At 34.5% G+C, this 19,484-nt stretch overlaps 2 protein-coding genes across 7 annotated transcripts in view; one reads left to right on the forward strand and one right to left on the reverse strand.

The window, feature by feature from the left end:
- LOC124168859 (blood vessel epicardial substance) overlaps positions 1-10,264 on the forward strand; it is a 246,818-nt gene extending 236,554 nt beyond the window's left edge. For 2 of the 6 annotated variants that reach the window (XM_046547213.1, XM_046547216.1), the window contains 2 exons: positions 3,260-3,289; positions 7,017-10,264. In XM_046547213.1, coding sequence (XP_046403169.1) covers positions 3,260-3,289; positions 7,017-7,081 — 95 coding nt within the window. In that variant the 3' untranslated portion in view covers positions 7,082-10,264. The remainder of the gene's footprint in view (positions 1-3,259; positions 3,290-7,016) is intronic. The other 4 variants (XM_046547215.1, XM_046547217.1, XR_006866999.1 and 1 more) reach the window with 3 other exon arrangements.
- A 6,797-nt stretch (positions 10,265-17,061) lies between these two features.
- LOC124169577 (zwei Ig domain protein zig-8) overlaps positions 17,062-19,484 on the reverse strand; it is a 196,179-nt gene continuing 193,756 nt past the window's right edge. The window contains exon 4 of the mRNA XM_046548218.1: positions 17,062-17,700. Within this exon, the coding sequence (XP_046404174.1) occupies positions 17,588-17,700 (113 nt within the window). The 3' untranslated portion in view covers positions 17,062-17,587. The remainder of the gene's footprint in view (positions 17,701-19,484) is intronic.

The following is a 19,484-nucleotide window of genomic DNA, read 5'->3' on the forward strand; positions in this document are numbered from 1 at the left end:
GAATCTCCCAAATTAGTTCAAATGCTCAATCACTTAAGCTACCAAGTCATCTTCTTCCTTTCTTTCTTGGCTTTAAAGACTGAGGTGGTTTTTTAAAAAGCCTACAAAATATTCATATAGGAAGAATATGGCCTGGTAGCTCAAGTGGTCAAACAACTGGCTCAAATTTATGGGGTTTTTGGTTTGAATCCTAGTCTGGGCAAATAGTTTTTTCCACTGTAGAATCTTCACACCTCATGTGTTAGTGTGGGTGACACTTAAAGATAAACAGCTGGCTAGTCAATTTCCTTGAATTATTAATGAGCTTTGTTTGTTGACTTCCGACCTGGACAGGACTGATATTAGGGGGCTCACTACTTTGGTAAATCTTATGTTTATGGCCCAAACTCTTTTTTTTCATGAAAGAAACAATCAGCAGCCTTCCCTTCTAATACAAACTTCTCTCCCTCACTTGGTAGTGGCTTCATTTTTTACCCTTGCCTGTCCTCAACGGATGCGAGAAGTTAGATGCATAGACAGGGTGCCCAGCGGCCAGGAAATTAGAGAGTATCAGGAATTATGCATGGATTTTTTGTCCAAGGAATAATATATGAATTATTTATGAATTTTTTTTCCAACTGGGAATTTCAAAATCTTTTATTTCAAATTCATTTCACGTAAAATTTTGCCAGTTCAGCACCTATTTTCTGGCCTAAAATGTGTTTTTTTTTCTAATTTTAAGTGCTTTAGTTTATTACAATTTTTATAGCTGCATCGAAAATGTCAAACAAGACAGAATTTAATTATCTAGCACTCTTGACTCAAGTAAGATTCAAAAACACAAAAGGATAGAATGCCAAGTGACGTCAACATCTATTTATGAGGTCGAAACAGCTTCTTGGCTCGCATTGAATAAATATAAATAATGTTTATATATTGGGAATGTAAAATAATGCATAAATATAATTTTATTTAAAAGTATTGAAGTAATTTTGGGTGTTTTGAAATTCTTATCTATCGCATTAGATTAACCTGGAATTTTGCAAAAATTTCCCTGAAAAATTGGGAATTTTGCATGAATTTTCCTGCTTTGATTGGCTGGACACCCTGATAGAAGATTTTTGACATGTCAGTGACAATGACAGTGTCAGTATATATCAACCGATTTTCTTAGTTAAAATTTAGTGGAGCTGCTTATTAGCTGAAATGGAATGTTGAAGTGTATCTCTTAAAGCCAGTGAAAATAGTAGTTAATATTTAAATATAAAAAGTTGAGTATTCGGAAACTAGTTCTTCAGTTAGCTAGTCAACTAATTTGGGTCAGGAGGAGATTGCCAGGGCCCCAATGACCAGTAGGTTGCGGATACAGAAAAAACTCCAGATGGGGTGCAAAAGATATTTTGAACTACCTTTGCTTTTGTCGTTATGTCGAATAATCAAGTCACATGAAAAGTTTAAGAAAGTTTTATTCAAACTGATAATACGACATCTTATGGTATAAAAAAAGTTACAATTGTGGTTCTGCTATGTTAGGCAGTGCGGGTGGCCCAGCAAGGGGGGGTGCACCCCCTGTGCCCCCCCGTATGTATCGCGACTGCTAATGACGCTATGGTCTCCGTGGAAAATTTTACCAGACATACAGTCCGGCTGTCGAGAGTTGTCTGATAACAGGCAGAAGGGTCTAGTTCGGAGTAGGGGGCAATGTTGCCCGGTAAGAAAGGGCAACATTGCCCCTAAAAAGGCCACATGTTAAAAAAAGGCCTCCGTAAAGAAAGAAGCTGGAAGGGACGACAAAGAATCCCTTGTATTGGTGATTTGAAGAAAGGGCTTGTTTTGGTGGTTCAGGCTTGTTTCAGTGCTTCATATGCCTGTGACAATGTTGTATGTCAAGGCAAGGGTGTGAGGTGCGTTTTGGGGACAGCGATTGGCAGCAAACCGTACTGTTGCAGGGTTCTCCGCCCCTCCTTTTGCGCAGTCATTGGACAACTCTGCTGGCCGCACTGTTGTGAAAGACTTTCGATCTTGCTACTAGAGCTGAAGGATTCACTTGGCCATAATACTCTTAAATTTTTCTTTATGAACGAAGTTAAAGATGAAGTGTGCAATCATTACAAGAAATTGTTCGTTTTGCCATTGAGGTTGAGGAAAAATATACTTAAAACTAAATTTATTCCCCATTTTACAACTTATATTCATGGAAAAATAAATTTACATGTATTACCTTAAAGCTGCAAATGCTGATATTTTATTGTTGTTGGTAAAAAAGTGTGGAATACTTCATTGATTAATAAGAAGCTACATTACACAGATTTTTCATTGATGTAGGTATTCTCTGCGTTTTCTACAAAATTCAAAATATCTAATAGTATTTTTAAATGTTCACTTGAGTAAAGACAGTATTGTGAAGTGTTTCATGTACAAATAGCGGACCAATCTCTGATTTTACTTTCCAAGTATATGTTTTCTGTGGAGTTAGTTAGGCCCCTTTACTTGGTTATACTGGGAGTCTGTTGGTTGTAGTACTAGCCAAACATCACATGATCACATAATGATATTTTGTGCGGAAAATTATGTTTTAGTTTGATTGGAATGGTTGATCTGGTAAATTTTTTTGCGCATTTGTAAAGCAGGCCAGATGAGAGATGGTTGGAAAGTTTGATTGAATTGGGTTAGATGGTCGAAACGTGTGTAGCACCTTTTATTACTAAGCACCCCATCTCTTTTGTGTGTGTTCTCCTTTCTTCTAACTGCTCTTGAATGTATTATACATACCCATGCTTCTTTTTCCTCTTTCTGCTTGATGTTAAGTGGATAAAAATGTGCTTCCTGCGATTAAAAAAAGCCTTTCTTCACTCCCCATGCCGTTATGCTATTTGTCTATTCGTTTTAGCCAGTGAAGAGGGTCGTGACATGGCATATATGTCTGTTAAAATGTTGAGTGTGTGTATTGTTGTTGATTATGACCTCTCTTTCATTGGAAGCTATTGACTCATTTCCTCATTTGTCATTTTTTTTTAAAGCTGGAGTGAGAGCATAGACACTATGCCACTTAAGAGTGAATTTTGAAGTGTAGCCTGCTGTGCTTTGTGTAAAAAAATGAGCCTTTGAAGTGTGGCTTGGATGAGTGTTTTGAGTGAAGGTTTTCACGGAAAGTTAAAAAAGTGGGACTAATGAAATGTGTGTGAGATTACAGCTGAAATTCAATTGCTTTTGCCATCATTACGGCTTATTTGATTCCAGTGATGATTATTATATGGAAACCTAATTTCTTTTTGCCTAGGTATGCCTAGGATTAGGTACTATTACTGTGGTAAGTCCAATGGAAATTTGTGTTGAAATGTTTGATTGTTTGGAGCATGATAGGAGATCTAATTTTTCACAATATTTTTCTTGTTTATGATAATTGTGAACTTCTTTATGAATGATTTATACTCTCTGTGGGATATATGATTGAACGTATTGTGACAAAGAATACTAGTGATTCTTAATTAGTTAAGATGGTAGAACACTGTTGTCATGAGGGCAACCTTTAATTATCAGCAAAGCAGCTTGCATTGGTAGAGGATAACATTAAAGCCTTCATCCATGAGACACTGGCTGATTTTAGGGCACATTTTTGAGAAAAAAAGTGTCTTTATGGGCCGAGAAATATGGAAAATGGAGAGAACACCTTGGGATGCAGATGCTGAAATAAACATTCTTCTTAAAATTGTCTGTACAAAGTATGTACAAATGAGAAGTAACAGAAGTCAAAAAAGTGCTCTAAATTTGTGTTTATGCTACCTTAATGACTATTAAAATATTTTTGAGCTCATTGCATATTGTAATGTTCTTTTGGTCATTGAAATTTAATTGCATTAGGTAAAAGGGGATGATTTAGAACTTTGAGTATTAATGACCAGTGTTGGATTTTAGGTTCCCTGGCTGCATTCATTGAGGTGGCAAAAGTTTTGAAAGCCATCCTACTTTTGTCTTCAGACTTGCAGATATTATACTGCCTTTCATGGCATCGGCTGTCCTAGCACTAAGCTCCCTGATTGGCTAGCTAACTCCTCCATATATTCCTCATTGGTGGAGGCATCAAATTTATATGAATAGCATTTATAAGTCAGATTATTTCAACAAAATTCGTACTCATAGTGGTAATAAAATGTACAAACTATGCTTACAGATCATGCATTATATTACCATGTTGTTGATATAATAACCATTTAAACGCAAATTGTAATAATGGGCTCTGGAATTTCGCTATTTAAATGAAAATTCAGTGCCTTTACTCGAGGGATTGCCATTGCTCATGTTAAATTAGCACGTTTGATGAAGTATATCTTTGTACCATTGGTTCTGTAGTCTCTTGATGGGACAGAATGAACATGAAATATGTATAGGTTTATTCCCTTATAAGATTAAAAATTTACTAGAAAATTAATATCCTAATGGTAATGTATGGAAAAGAGTGGTAGCCAATCAGCATTCAGTGGACAGACAGACTGCACAATAAAAGGCGGTGAAATAAACAAGCTTCTCATCTTCAACCTGATGATGAAAGTTTTCAAAATAGTTGCCCCCTTAAGTCAATGAACATTGCTGGATAACCTGGAATACTACACTCATAATGAGAAATGGCTCAAAAACCTATCCAGGAATGTTATGTGTTCTTCTTTTATGCTCTTTATTCAGTATCCAATAGGCAACATTCGGGAACTTAAGAGTTGAAATCAGATGAGGCTCTAATGGTAAAGTTAACGCATTGAATGGTGCTGTCATAAATCAAAATAAATTCATATTCATCCACCAGAAGGAAAACAATAATGCATGGATAATTATGACATGAGTTAGCATGATATATTTAGTATCAAGTCTTAATATTATCGTTATTTTTGGCATACCTTTACATCTATGTATAGCCATCAGCAAACCTGAGGAATGCATTATCTTATTTCATCACTTTTTCCTTCATCTGGGGTCTATTTTATTCATGAAGGCCTCAGTTACTTTTTGTTGAGTTGTTATCTAGAGTAATCCAATTGTACATGCCTCTTTTCTGGTCTGACCATATTACAGGATAGCTTTTAGAATGTTTCCACCACAGCTTTATAACTTGGGGATAAGATTTTTAAAATAGGGAGTAGAAAAATGTTTATATCACTCATCAACCTATCTTAATTGCTAGTGTGGTTTGTCACAATACTTTGCGTAAAATGACTTTAATTATATAATTTAGATGCACTTTTAGCATTGGTTCAAACTACGAAGGATAATTTCATGGCTTTTTATACACCTTTGATGATGAATGCTCCAAACCCTGAATTTTATTTGCTGCTAAGTGAGATATCTTGCCAGCATCCTTTGTCTTTCATTTTGGTAATAATTTTAATTTGAATATATTTTTTATTGAATAGAGTGAAATTATTGTAGGTCTTTTCAGTTACCTGTTGAATATGAAGTTAAATTTTATTCAAAATTATAAGGAGTATACTTTGAAAATTATTATGTTTATGTAATGTTTTATGGAATGCACATAGTGTAGTGTCATGTTGATAACATTTATTTTTGTATTTGTATATAGTTTTTACCATTCAGGTTTCTAGGTTTTCATGATTATTTCTATCATTTTGCATACTTTTGCTGTTGTAATAATTGTACTTTTTGATGCAGAGGAATCTCTACATAGTAGATGACAAAAAATTTTGTAAGGGCAGAATAGTTTTCCTTTTTTCAGTGTCATTCAGAACTCCAGTTGTATAAGGGACCGATGAAATACAAGCTAATATTGTATAGCTCAGGCTAAATGGAGAGAAATCTTTTCGTAATGTGAGCGGAAGCAAAGACTATCTAAGTCCTCTACATGAAGGCATAAGATTTTGCCAAACATTGGTGGCATGCCTGAAATTACATAAAATTATTATGATTACTCTACTAGTTAAATGATCAGGTTGAAGTTTGTTCCTCTGAAGATATAAGTTTGCCCACAAATGGGAAAAATAGAATGTAGCACTTAGGTGTTGAGAGTTTACATTTAATTCTCAACATTTTCTTACTTACAAAACCCATCTTTTGTTTTGATTTTAGCTTTATGCAATAATTATTGTGGATTAATTTGGGAATATCCATATAAACATGGATAAACTGGTCAACCGGCAAATAAATTTATTGTTAAATTTGATTTAATTGGGTGATCTCCTTGCCCTGATAATTGTTTTGGTTACCCGGTCATCGTTTTTGATTTTCTGTGTGGCTCAGGAGATATGCCTGCCTACAATTTTATTTTGGGGATAATGTGAGTTAAAAAGTGAGATTATGCGATGTTCTTATAGTAGGTACTTGATTTTCTGGTTCCTGTAAATGAGGTCGAATGCAATTTTTTAGGAACTTACTTTTGCCTGACTCTTAGACTGGGGAGTACTCTTCGGCCCTTACCAAATGTCAAGAATCCAAAGTAGGCTATTTATTTGCATTAGTCGTCATTGAAATTAATAGATTTAAATTCTTTGCTAAAATGGCTTATGTAATTTTTTCAAGCATCCTCTTGTTGTTTGAAAGCAAAGAAAAAAGAAATTCGTAAATTTGCAGAATTGCTCCTTATCGTGTGGGCATTCCTTTGCAAGAAACCATTCATTCATTGCTTGGTATGCTATAGAACTTGGAGGTGAAGATGTACTGTTGTATTTTATGTTCTGATATATTTTATATTTAATTTATTCTGCTCAAATAGTTATTATTGCTGTATTGGTTTATCAATTTAATAGTATGTTACATTTGGACAGTATATATTATTACAATGGTTGATTTTTCAAATAAAATACTTCATTGGAGAGATATTATACCATTGTATGCTCTAGTCATCACATGCTTTTGTGTCTTCTGTATGGTAATGCCAAATCATAAATGAAGAGTAATGTACTATGGTGTTAGGAAACTGTTAAGGAGAAAGAATAATCACTTGGAATAAGATAAACAACTAAATACGTCAATTATTTTACTTAAAAATGAAGCTTATCTTTGCAGTGAATTACAATGGTATCTTTTCTTTGCAGCTACTGATCCTAATGCTTGGCGCTTGGGCAGAATTGAAGAAGCTGATCATGAGACACCCGTGTGAAAAACATATATTGTGTATGAATATATATATGAATGCATAAAGACATGTACTCATTGATTGGTATCAATTTGCCTTGAGTTGGCAATTGTAGTTGTAGGTTAGTCCTTCGTGCACATTTATTAACCCAAACCAAGCAAGTGAATGGGTAGCTTATGTCTCAAGTGAGTGATAAGTTACCTTTGTGCTACGGGACGAAGAATTGTCAGATGCCCAGAATTCAAATCTGGGGCTTGTTGACTGTTTTATCAACCTTTTTACCATAGGTGATGTTGTTGGAAAAAAAGACTTAGTTTGTGTGGACCGACAGTGGTTCATGCAATGTTTTATATTTAGGTCATATCCGGCAAGAACCTCACAGAGATCTGAGCAGACGTTAGTGAAAGTAATTTATTGGCAGCCTGTGTATATTATTTAATGGTGTTTAATGTTTTTGGATCAAACACAAGTATGCAAGAGACCCTTTTGGAAATTAATTCTGACTTGATTCATTGTGGCTGATCATTGTTACATATTTAAGTTTAGTTTCCTTTCCCTACTTTTAATTTTGATTCTATGCCAATAGAGTATTTGCACTCCTATAGGATATTCTCAAAATCTATTTTATTAATATTGACTACAAATTTGAAGCATCCATAGGATTTAATTTTTTTGCCTTGTGTTTAGCCTCGGACTGCAACATTCTATTCAAATTCTCTAATAACATTTTTTGGCGGTACTTCAATTTAACTTTTGTATAATACCTACATTTTGCATCTAATTGTACATTAATTTTTTGTAAAATGGAAAAATTTGTATGTGATATTATCTCTGTATAACTTGCTGCTGAGTTGGCGTTTATGAATTGGTCCTCATTTGGACATGAGAGTAAAAGTTATTGTCTTGATTTCACTGATTCAGTATTGGGAATAATTGCATTTATAATAAAAGCAAGGTTTATGAAGGCTCAATCAAAGTCAGATAATTTTTGTTATTTTGAGAATTGGAATTAAATATCTATAATGGTAATCTGGCAACAAATTGAAATCCAGCACCAAAGAGGACCATTCTTCTGTGTATTAAATCGTAATATAGTGGTAAATCTCCATTCTTTCTCACTTTTCTGCCCAAAAATATCCTTGGATAAGACCAAGATGATTTCTCAGCCTTATACAAGCTATGTTTCAGCACAAAAATACATTTTTTCTGCCTTTAATAATTCAAGGATAAAATCATGAGCATCAAACTTCAAATTTGGATAAAAATGCTCCAATTCTAGATTTTTAAATTTCCTCTTCAGGGTCTGCAAATACTCTATTGATGGTGGTCATTATTTCACTCAGTTAGAAAGAAAAAAAGGAAGATTGTGAAATTTATTTTGAAATGAGTTCTCAGTCATGTTTTTCATAATGTAAATCGAAATTTTTGACTTGAGTATCCTCTGTAAATAATTGGTTTCATGTATTTTTACATGAATTTTTATTGTGATACCAAAAATTATGTTTTTGATAAGATATTATGTTATGATATTAGGCATTTTTGTCTCCCTCTGAATTCAATGCATAGTGTAAACAGTTTCAATTTCTTGAAGCTGTTACAATATTTTTTCTTCTATGATGCATCTATTTTTTATTTTTTTAAACCTATAACAATAATCTGGCTTTTGAGTTGATATAGTACCTATTATTTTAAATAATTTTATTTAAAATTTTTAATACTATTGCTTTTGATACATTACCTATTGGATATCTGCCTGAAATACCTTTGCTAATAGGGTTGTTCACAATTTTTTATGTGTACTGATAAAACATATCTCAAGAGAATTAACCATACAAATAAGGTAGTAGTATCTTCACCATTGAAGCTATAATTAAACTCTTTGAAAAGCTACAAAATTTGGTATATGCTTCCAGTATGATGGGTGTAACTTCTTCATCAACAGCTGAACAGTAGTTGCTTCCAAAGTTACAGGTAGTTGTAAATGATACATTAACTTCATCCCCTGAAATTTTAAAATGTGTGAGGTTCTCTTCAGTATGTACCGTAAATTTGTAAGCCTCTTTTATCCAACTTTTATTAAATATGTGTTGGTTTGATTTTTTCATTAACAGTTGTAACCAAAATGTTATGCAAGAAATGAGCGATATTCATCAAGCAAGGAATTATCCTATCATTTAGTCGACCCTTTAAAAGTATATCTCTAAATTGTAACTGTTGGATTACAAAATGCTTTTTGTTCAAGTTCTGAGCTTGAAGTTCAGCTCTAGGAAAACCTCATGGAAACATCTGCATTTAAGGTTCTGGCAGCAGTACATTGATATCCCATTTTGAGCAAATTTTAGATGCGACACCTTGATATCAGTCCACAACTTTCGACAGTTGGGAGAAACTCTGAGAGTAATTGTCCATGGGGTAATTTTCTCCTAAGAGGAAGCAGTCACCAGGAAGGGAAAAAGAATCAAGAGGCACTGAATCTCCCGAAACATCTGTCTTCCCTTCCATCCTCAGAATTCTTTTTTTTCATGATTTAAGACTTTTGGTCTGCCTGAACAGTCCCATTTGCCTATTACTAGTCCAGTCACATTTTCCTCATTTTTTTGTCTCTTCGTACTACTTTGCAATTACTCTCATAATGGATGCTTAGGACTCATATGGAAAGTTTACAGAACTTCAGAAATTTCTATTCCTTCAAATTTGTAGTGCACAATCCATCTTGAATACTTATTGTTCATTACTTACTGGAATTAGGTCGGTAATTTTTTAATGACAGTCCTCAATTCTTATTAATATGAACACTGTCAACTGCTTGATGATTGGTGAAATTTGGGTTTCTTATAGATGGAAAATAGGTCACTTTCATTATTTTGAATGAAATATGAACACAATAATAAGTGATTAAAAACGCTTAATCTCCGAATTTCAAGTCATGTGAACAACCCTATGGGAGCTGTTGTTACCTACTACTCTACCAAGTGCCATTTGATGTCCTTTTTATTGAAATTCAACCATTCCATGAGATTCATCTTTCTGCCATGGAAACATAGACCCATGCTATAATGTTAAAGTGTTGAAAAAATATAGAATTATTGCAGTAATCTGAAAATATTTTCTGTAATACGTATGTGATGAATGAATATATAATTGAATGATAATGTGAAATTAACGTGAGTATTTCATGTGCTGAATAAAATGATTACCTGTTTTCAATAATTCTATTCAATGTGAAAGATCTTCAAAAAAGTGATAGTTCAATACCTCCACTGCGAAGGCGCTCAACAATCGCCCACCAAATCAAATTCGCTCATCTGCGAGTCCAACAATACAAATGTGCTCAGCTGGCAGTAGCCATAGCAAAAACACTCACCTCCAATTCTCCTTAGGGGGTGTGCTTTTGCTCCAGCTATTGCCGGCTGAGCATATGGGTATTGTTGGGATCCTAGATGAGCGGATTTGATTTGATGGGCGATTGTTGAGTGCTTGTGCTGTGGAAGTGTCGAATTCCTTAAATATTATGCTGGTGATACTGCAAGCCTGAATTCCTCACAAATGATATTAATGCTGTGATTATTGATAAGTTTAGTACAATTTAATAAGTATCCTTTTTTTATGATTTGTATTGAATTTTTTTCATAAGTCTATTTCCTAGCTACAAAGTCTCTCATTCCCTTTGTAAACGAAGAGGGTAAGGAATTCCTCCTTGTATGGGATGCCTGGAAAAAAGATTTCTATGCGGATTTTATCCTGGATCTGAGATCCTTTTAGATATTTTCAGAGTGATGAGAGTCTGACTTAAGTAATAGATATCTAGTCTCCTACAAGGGTGCTGTTGGAAAAAATAAATGCTTAGCACATTGCCTTCTGAATGCGGCCATCTCTGGTATCATACCAGTTGAGTCCATTTTACATTAATTTTTAATAATAATTCTAGGTAAACTAAGATATAAAAAACAATTAGTTACCTCTATTTATGCTTGTTGAATCAATTAAAATTGCTTTAATTATATTCACTAATTTCCACTCCTTAACGCAATCATGAACAATCTCAGCAGCGGCCCACACACTGGCATTTCCGGTGAGTTTTGGAATCTGTAATGTTTTTTTCTTTCATCAATCGGCTATGAGATTTATAGGACCATTTAATGATGCAATATGCAAAATCATATTTAAATTACTTGATTCAACGAATTAGTTCAACGAATACAGATTTACTTGAGTAGCCAGTAGCCCCTGTTATTACAACTTTTAATGAAATTTTTGGGATATCGATTATGCAACCCACAGCATATTTTAAAAGGTAGAAATCAAAAATCCAAGAAAAAATAAAAAATATGCAACACCCTACCTTGGCCCCTTTCGTTAAAAGCAGGCTAATATTGATCCCAGGTTTCTCTTCACCCATCCTTATCTATCCATCCCTCATGCCTCAAATGACCTCAGATGTCAACCGCCTCTTCTAAATACCATTTATTTCATGCCAGGAGATCCTAGTTTATCCCATAGATGTTTTGTTTATACTGATACTTGGGGTGCATTTGATACGGTTTTCTAAAATGCTCGTATCCCAGCGATGAAGTGAGTGTGATCCATTTATTCCCATTAAATTTGCTATAGAGTAACTGCAATAGCAAGGAATAGCGCAGAAGGGAAATTTACATTCTGGTGACCCAACTCATCAAGAGATGTGGAAAGGTCAATAAAAAATGCCATGATAATTAGTGACTCCTTCAAATGGATTAGAATCTTTCAGAATAAATTTCCATCCATGAATCCTTTTGCTCAGGCATGAGGATCTTTGGCATCATTTGGAACTCACTTTTCTCATGTGATGACACTTTTTCTCGCATCTTCAGGACGGTAAGCAAAGTATGAGGCCATGTAGAATGCCCAGCAGAAAGGGGCACCCAAGCGCTTTGTCCAATGTTCAGGACTAGTCAAACAAGGAGATTAAAGGTTGAGGGTTGATTTAATCCACAAAATTATTGCAGAAGTATGGATATATCATGAAGAGGATAATCATATCTCCACTACTCGGGTTACTATTATTCCCAAATGGACTCATCAGAAAATCACTACTACCTCTCTGGTTATTTTTTAAGGGGAGGGGAGGGAATGTTGTTTGCTTGCACTAGAAAAATGTTTAGAACTGGCCTTGCACACCTTTTTCATATCTGCCAAACTGATTTCTTGCCAATTCCTTCTTTCTCGGCAACTGTATGAATACTGAAACCATGACCTCGATGGATGAGGTCACCAATATTTTGGAATTCGTCATCCATTTTTGGAGGACATGCTGAGCAAGGATCATCTATGATATCTTTTTGCCCTTCTTAGAAATGTTTGTACCGCTAAAATATCCTAGTGGGTGACACACTTTCATCCCTATACACTTGTTGTAATAGGGAATAGGTGTCTTTTGTAGCCTACCGAGCTTCACCAAACGTTTTATTTTACCATGTTGCTTAATTAGAACCCCTACCATTTTTCCAAAGAGCGGATGGCTCACAATCCGACATGAACAATAGCTGTGCCAACCAATAAATTTTTCTTGAGTCATCCGTCACCAGTTGGAATGTGGAGAGTGGCAACCCTTCATCAGATACATCGGATCCAAAGTTGCGGAAAACATCGGATCTGGATCCGAAGTTACATAGCAGAATTCCAGCTGTGGAAAATAAAAAAGGCAAAATATGACTGGCACATAGTGTGACTCTTCCCAAGAGATTGAACAATCATCGGGGGAATCTCAGCGTCGTAAGATAATAACTATGTCAAAAGTAACTATGTCGCAGATTTCAGGAAACCACTCTCAGCCGTCCATCAGCCTGTGCCTCTGTTGTTTTTTTTTTCCGAAATCACATGGACCATAAATCATTGTCTTCGTTAGGAGGGGTCCAAAACCAGGGGGAAAATTTTTAAACAACAGAGTACAAAGTAGAGGGTTTCAAACTATGTAATTTTAACACCCTTCATAATCGAAAAAAACTTCATTTTCATAGAAATCTATTGTAAATTCATGATTTTTCAATATTTTGTTTCCTTTTATGAAGGAAAGTACTTAATAAATTCCTTCGCTTAATAGCAGAAATATGAAAATGCATTTGGACCTGAAAATATCCGATCCAAAAGATCCAGCTCCAAAAATCAGGGATCCGATCTGAATCCGGATCTGAAAAAAATCCTGGATCCATCCATCCCTAGTAGTTAATGAGGTTGTTACTAACCTTAAACTAACAACTTAGGGTAAGAAAGGACTTGAGCAGTAAGAAAGGTGCGGAGAATGCACAATTGCCCTCCCTGCACAGTACCGCCTGTCGCTTTTATGGTGGTTTTGATGAACGATTGGAGCTTGAAAACAACCGCCCTTGTAATTGATTTTATGATAGCTGGAGTTTATATATGTTATAGAACATCTATATATTGTGAAGCATTACAGAATGTTGTTGAAAGACTAATGATTAAAATGCTATGAAGTAAAGTTTATAATTATCAAGTACTTTGTTTTTCATTATTTTCCATAAGCCATGATATATTTAGTTTAAAATGAATTACTAAACATCCAGCAGATTGGTCTGTGGCATACTTTATACATACCCTTCAGGTTGATGGATCGGCCAGCTGCCACTCCCGGCCACAGCATACTAGCAAAACAGTAGGGTTAATTAAATAACGCTCTTTTTATTTCCCAAAAATCAGGATGACTTCATAGACATTTTTTAAAGCACTCCATAAAATAACATACAGAACGTTTCCTAGTATCAAGAATTTTTTGCCCAGTATCAGTACTTGGTGCTGACAGAAAAAAGAAGTAGTTACTCCTGATAAACTGATATCAGGAAGTAGTAAACCCAGTAAATATTTTTGTGCAGCAGCAGTGAAGTTGATACTTTACTTCCAGAGAGCAAAAGAAATGTTGGTATTTATTTGGTCTTGGGTGATGAGGTGGTCAAGCAATTTCAGTTTTTTTTGCCCCGTGAAAATTCATAAAAATATGCTCAAGTTTACGGCCCTGCTGAAATTCTGAGACATGGCATCCTTGAGCACATGAAACACCCAAACATTGTGTGTTGCATGCAATCAAGGATTTTATGTAATAGTTTCTCATGTATAGTTTGATCTGATGTAATAGATCCATTATGAATAAAAAGGATTGGAATAAGTAGGTATTACAGGGTAGAATTCCAAAACAATAAAAAAAATTTTAAGTTATACACCTGGTAATTTTTTAGAAGTCTCTTTGTAAAATGAGTAAAATAAAAAATAAATTATATTATGTTTGAGCGTTAATATCAAACACCAAAGATCGAAAAAAAGGAAAGTAAGTTACTTCAAGCACTTAAGCATGACTTTCTATCCATGGTTTCTATGCTCCTAATCAATCACTACATCAACATATCACCACCATCATTAAAATTTTAGCAATCTTTAAGTAAAATGGGAAAGTATTCTGTGATTACAATCTTGAATTTCTAATACTGACCATAGTATTATTTTTAAGGGATCTGAGAATAAACAAGTTTCAGTAATCATTTGGGAGAACGCCATCAATTTTGGCCTTGAGTTCATGTTACCCAAGTAACATTCAAACATTGCGTGTTGCATGTAATCAAGGATATTGTGTAACAGTTCATGGTTAATAGTTAGATCTGGAGTAGTAGATCGATTATGACAAAAAAGAATTGGAATAAGTACGTTTTAGAGGATAAAATTCCATATCAATAGAGAAATTGTAAAGTTATACACCCCGTAAGCTTATCATTGAGTGAGTAGATATATTTTGATAAAAAATAACTAAATATGGAAGAACCTCTTAAAATTCTTGCAGTAGGAAGATACTATTTTACTTGAAAAATAGGTGAAAAACTGAGTGTCAGTGTTTTGGAACAAATTATTTCTGGAGGATAAAATATCGTGGAAATAGAAAAAGAGAAGGGTATTCCACTTGAAAACAGTCTGGAAAATGAATTAAATTGATTTAGATAAATAATATACAAGACAATGAAAGCAGCTCAAAATCTTTTCTCAAAAAGTGATTGTTAGCATTATTAGCATAGCCTCAAATTTCTCGTGGTTAGAGGGTGCTGAGTCTATGATGGAATAACTTATTTGCGTCAGCACGGACGTCTTCAGGTGGAATGCCAGGTTATAAAATGAAACTTCTTAGGTTATATACTTAGAGTAAACTGAGTGAATTCGATTTGAATAAAAAAATGCGTGGAAAAAAGTGAACATCCTTAACATTCAAAAATGGAAATATAATTCAAATTTGAGAAATGACATACCAAGAAACTACCTAAAATTGTTTTGGAGTTATGGTGTAAATAGGAAAGTAAAAATATGTAGAAACAAAGAACGTAATTTTTTGGAAGTGTCCCTGGAATATCCCTTATATTGAAACATTAGAAGGTGATACGTTTGGGAAACATGTTGAAGGAATAATTAGTGATTAAAAATTAGATATTTCAAAAAAGATACGATTTTCAGGAGGCCACAGTTCAAAAATTGAATAAGTCTAGTTTCAATAATCAAAGGTTGCAGGGGTAGTTACGCTAAATCAATTTCTCACGAAATTGCTATGGAGGAGTGTTTATTATCGCTTTTATATACAGACTGACTGCCTGGGCAGTCGGTATGGCTTGTTTTTATATTGGCGGCGAATTCGCTGGAACGCCGCGCCGGAACTCCCTCGAACATTCTGGAATTTATCTGGAACGGATCGAAAATATACCTGCCGGCGGAGATTTGAGCGCGGGAATTCCAGTTGGGAGTCGAACGCTTATCCGACGGTCCAATACCTTGGTGTAACTAAGGTTGCGCCACAGGTTAATGCATTCCCCCAAAAAAATAAAATTTCTTCCACTGGGAAAATGCGAGTTCGCGATTTAAATTGAAAATAATTAACGTAAAATAAACTTGAAACGTACAAAGTTCTGGAAACGCTGTACAACATCAGCAAAGAGTCAATGAGATACTTATCGTAACTAGTACCTTCTTATCAAACATGCCGGTGACATCAATGCTCACGCTGCTATATAGAGGCGGCGCGAGCTATTAAGCCTAGGACAACATGTTTCTGGACAAATTGAGACCTATCCTATGTATGTAGAAATAGAAAAAGGGAAGTGTATTTCATTCTGATTAAGACAAATCGAGATCTATCTTATGTATAACGAATTGGACAGAGATTTTGGCCACAGATCAAGATTGTATGTTCCGGAAGTTCCTTATCTTAAAAAAACTCAGATTATGAGCAGTGAATTCACCTGGACTTGAACGTACCTGCACATGTAGCACTTTATAATTTAAATAAATGAACCTTAATATAAATAAATAAATTAAATGATTTAAAGAAATCCTAGAATTTTCCTAGAATAAATCCTAGAATCCTAGGGTTTTTCTTGAAATATCAATCTTAAGAATATCGAATCTTACTATTTATCTTACTATATTATACTTACTATATACGAAACTTATCCTAAGAATATCGAATCGGCCATATAATTTAATCTTTTTGCTCTATGTTCTGGCAGTTTCGTAGTCTCCTCAGACTCATTTTCTGAGCAGTATAGTAGTGTTTACTGGAACATACCGGTTTATTACCAGGTTACAACTCTACCAAAACAAATAAATATACACAAATAGTAACACCCTGGAATATTTATAGACAAACTTAGCCCTATCCTATGTATTTGGAGTGGTCGGAGTCGTACTGGCGCTCTCTTCTCTCCCCCGGGCGGCCCGAGCATCCTCTCGTGGCCGCTGGAAGAACTCACAGAACAATTGATTCTCGTTTGGCGCCGTGTCGTCTGCATTCAGCGCCGCCACAAAATACATAAATAAGCACAAATTGTAAGGTATTGAGCTTATTCTTATTTGCGATCCGTAGTCTCACCATCTGAAAGTAAGGGAATAAATTGAGAAAAAAAATCTGGAACAGAAATTTTGTATTCATTTACCAAAAATGGTCGGGATATTCAAAATTCAATAAATCACAAGTCCGTCACAAATAAAGTCTCTATGTGCATTTATTGAAGTGACAAAAGTTAGTTACAAAAGAATTGAAACCAATGCAATCCTATTCGTGGCGCTGTTTGTTGGTCGAACGACACAAGCAGTCATAAATGTCTCTGGTCAGTCTCTAAACACACTCATTTATTTCCATTTTTTTATGACACCGAACAAAATCCATCTTCCTTCATCGTTCATTAAAACCATAATTAATTCATCAATCATCTCACCATTTTTCTCCAAACATTCGATACGTAACAATCACGCATTTTATATTTATTTATATATATTTATTTCTTTTTTTTTCATCATTAAACATTCACTGATTCCCCACGATACGCTGCTGACAATTGTCTGTCTGTTTTTTTTGCACAACTTTGACAGCATCATGCATTCCTGGAGGTCTCCGTAAGCTCTCCAACAACATGTATCCCCCCTTTATCTTCTTCCTACAACCAACCAATCTCCTGCCCGTCTTCAAAGCCCAAGAAAGAATCCACAAGATGATGATTCCCTTCGATCACATCATCTCACACGCTTCACGAGCAGAACTGTGAAACTGTAAACAAGGGCGTGAACGCAGAGGTTTCCACTCGCCGAGTTCTTGTTTCCGTGTTGCATTGCAGCCGGATGCTCACCTGAAACGCAAGAATATTATATTATACCAAATTTAAAGGATATTTTTATGGGGGAAAAGGGTTTGACAGACGAACAGTCTTCTCACATTTGAGGTTAAAAACAACATGCAACAATTACTGTATGAAATATTCTCTTTATTCTAATATGAAAGTTATAAATATGAATTATGCTCTGTAATACACAAAAAAATGAACGCAAAGATAACCGTATTTTCTATTTTTTTAAGCGCCTGGGAGAGGAGGGTACACGACGTGCCCCTGTGCCCCTCCCTATATCTGCGTATGCAAATTGTCACATGTTGGCTTTTTGCCAGGTGGTAACAGTTAAGACTTAATGAAAGTACATCGTCGAAATAAAGCTAGATCAGTTAAATAGAACATTGAAATTAACTTTCTGAGATAAACTTTTGCTCCTATTCTAAAAAATCAATATGTTGATTGGAAAATATGTGAAAATTAAGAGAAGAAAATCGAAAAAGGAGGAGTATAGAGAAGTTAGTCTGACTTAATATAGGGAATTTGTAACATATTCATAAATTAAAATTTTTACTTATAACTTTAGGCTTATCTTTGCGAAGCCTTTCCGTTATGGAAAATACGTATCAGACTTTGCTATACAAAAATATGTTGTAGTGAAAAGAAGAAATTAAAAAAAGAGTACACAGAGCTGTTACTGACTTAAGCTAGAGGAATTGTATACATTGATTAAAAAGGTTACTGGCAATTTTTCTCTGATATTTTGATTGCACACTTTTGCCAATACTATCACCACATTATTTATTTTCATCGTCATAAATTCTGTGTGATTCAATGAATAAATATCGATATATATTCAGACAAGCAGATAGGTGATGCAATAGCATCTATATCCAGATTGATTTTCATCAATACGCACTAAATCATCGCGATAATATATTTGGTGATTATAAAACAGTTTCGTCCTACTCTATCATTAAAAAATAAACTTCCTCCATCTACGACCTAAAATCATGGTCTGTTACGTAATATTTTTTACCTGAGGATAATATAATTTTTTACCGTGCGGAAACATGGACACGAATTCACTTTTTTCAATAAGCAGCTCAAATAAATTATTCTGCTGGCAAAGTTGTCCACACGAATATATGAAGATAGAAATAAAGAATATGGCGATGGAATATGCCCACAATCCAACTGTGGCATTGCATAAAAACACTAATTTATGGCAGATTTAGCTAAATGTAAAATAAATAAAACAGATACTATCTACATTATATTATTGCGGAAAATATTGTGTAGAAAAGTTTCGGTAAACTTTAGTGAAAAATACAAGAACGACCAAATAAGGGAAATCCAAACTATTCATAATATAATGATAAGAATGAAATCGGGAATTATTGGCTGAGTGCTTGCTATTCATGATTCATTTTAGGCCGTAGTAATTGAAATTTAACCCATAGTCTAATCGAATTAACGTGAAACGCATGTACTTAATTTTGACGATATTGCACAAATAATTCCTCAAATTTTCGATTTACCACGTTAATTTATTGGAACAAATGAATAGATAATTAAATTTCAGCAGGAAGTTTTCAAATTAATTTCAACAGAAATTCATGATGGTGCAAGACTGTTAACAAGATAAGGCGATTGCAAAAAAGAGCAAATTGATAGCGTTTGCAGCAATATGCAGGATAAATAGAACTGTTACCATTTATGTTACCACGTTACAATGAGCATGATATTTGTAGTGCTGGAATTTTATGCGAATTTCAGCTAAATTTGAAAATAAAAAAATATTCTAC

Source organism: Ischnura elegans, chromosome 12 (genome assembly GCF_921293095.1).
Source record: "Ischnura elegans chromosome 12, ioIscEleg1.1, whole genome shotgun sequence".
NCBI classification, from domain to species: domain Eukaryota; kingdom Metazoa; phylum Arthropoda; class Insecta; order Odonata; family Coenagrionidae; genus Ischnura; species Ischnura elegans.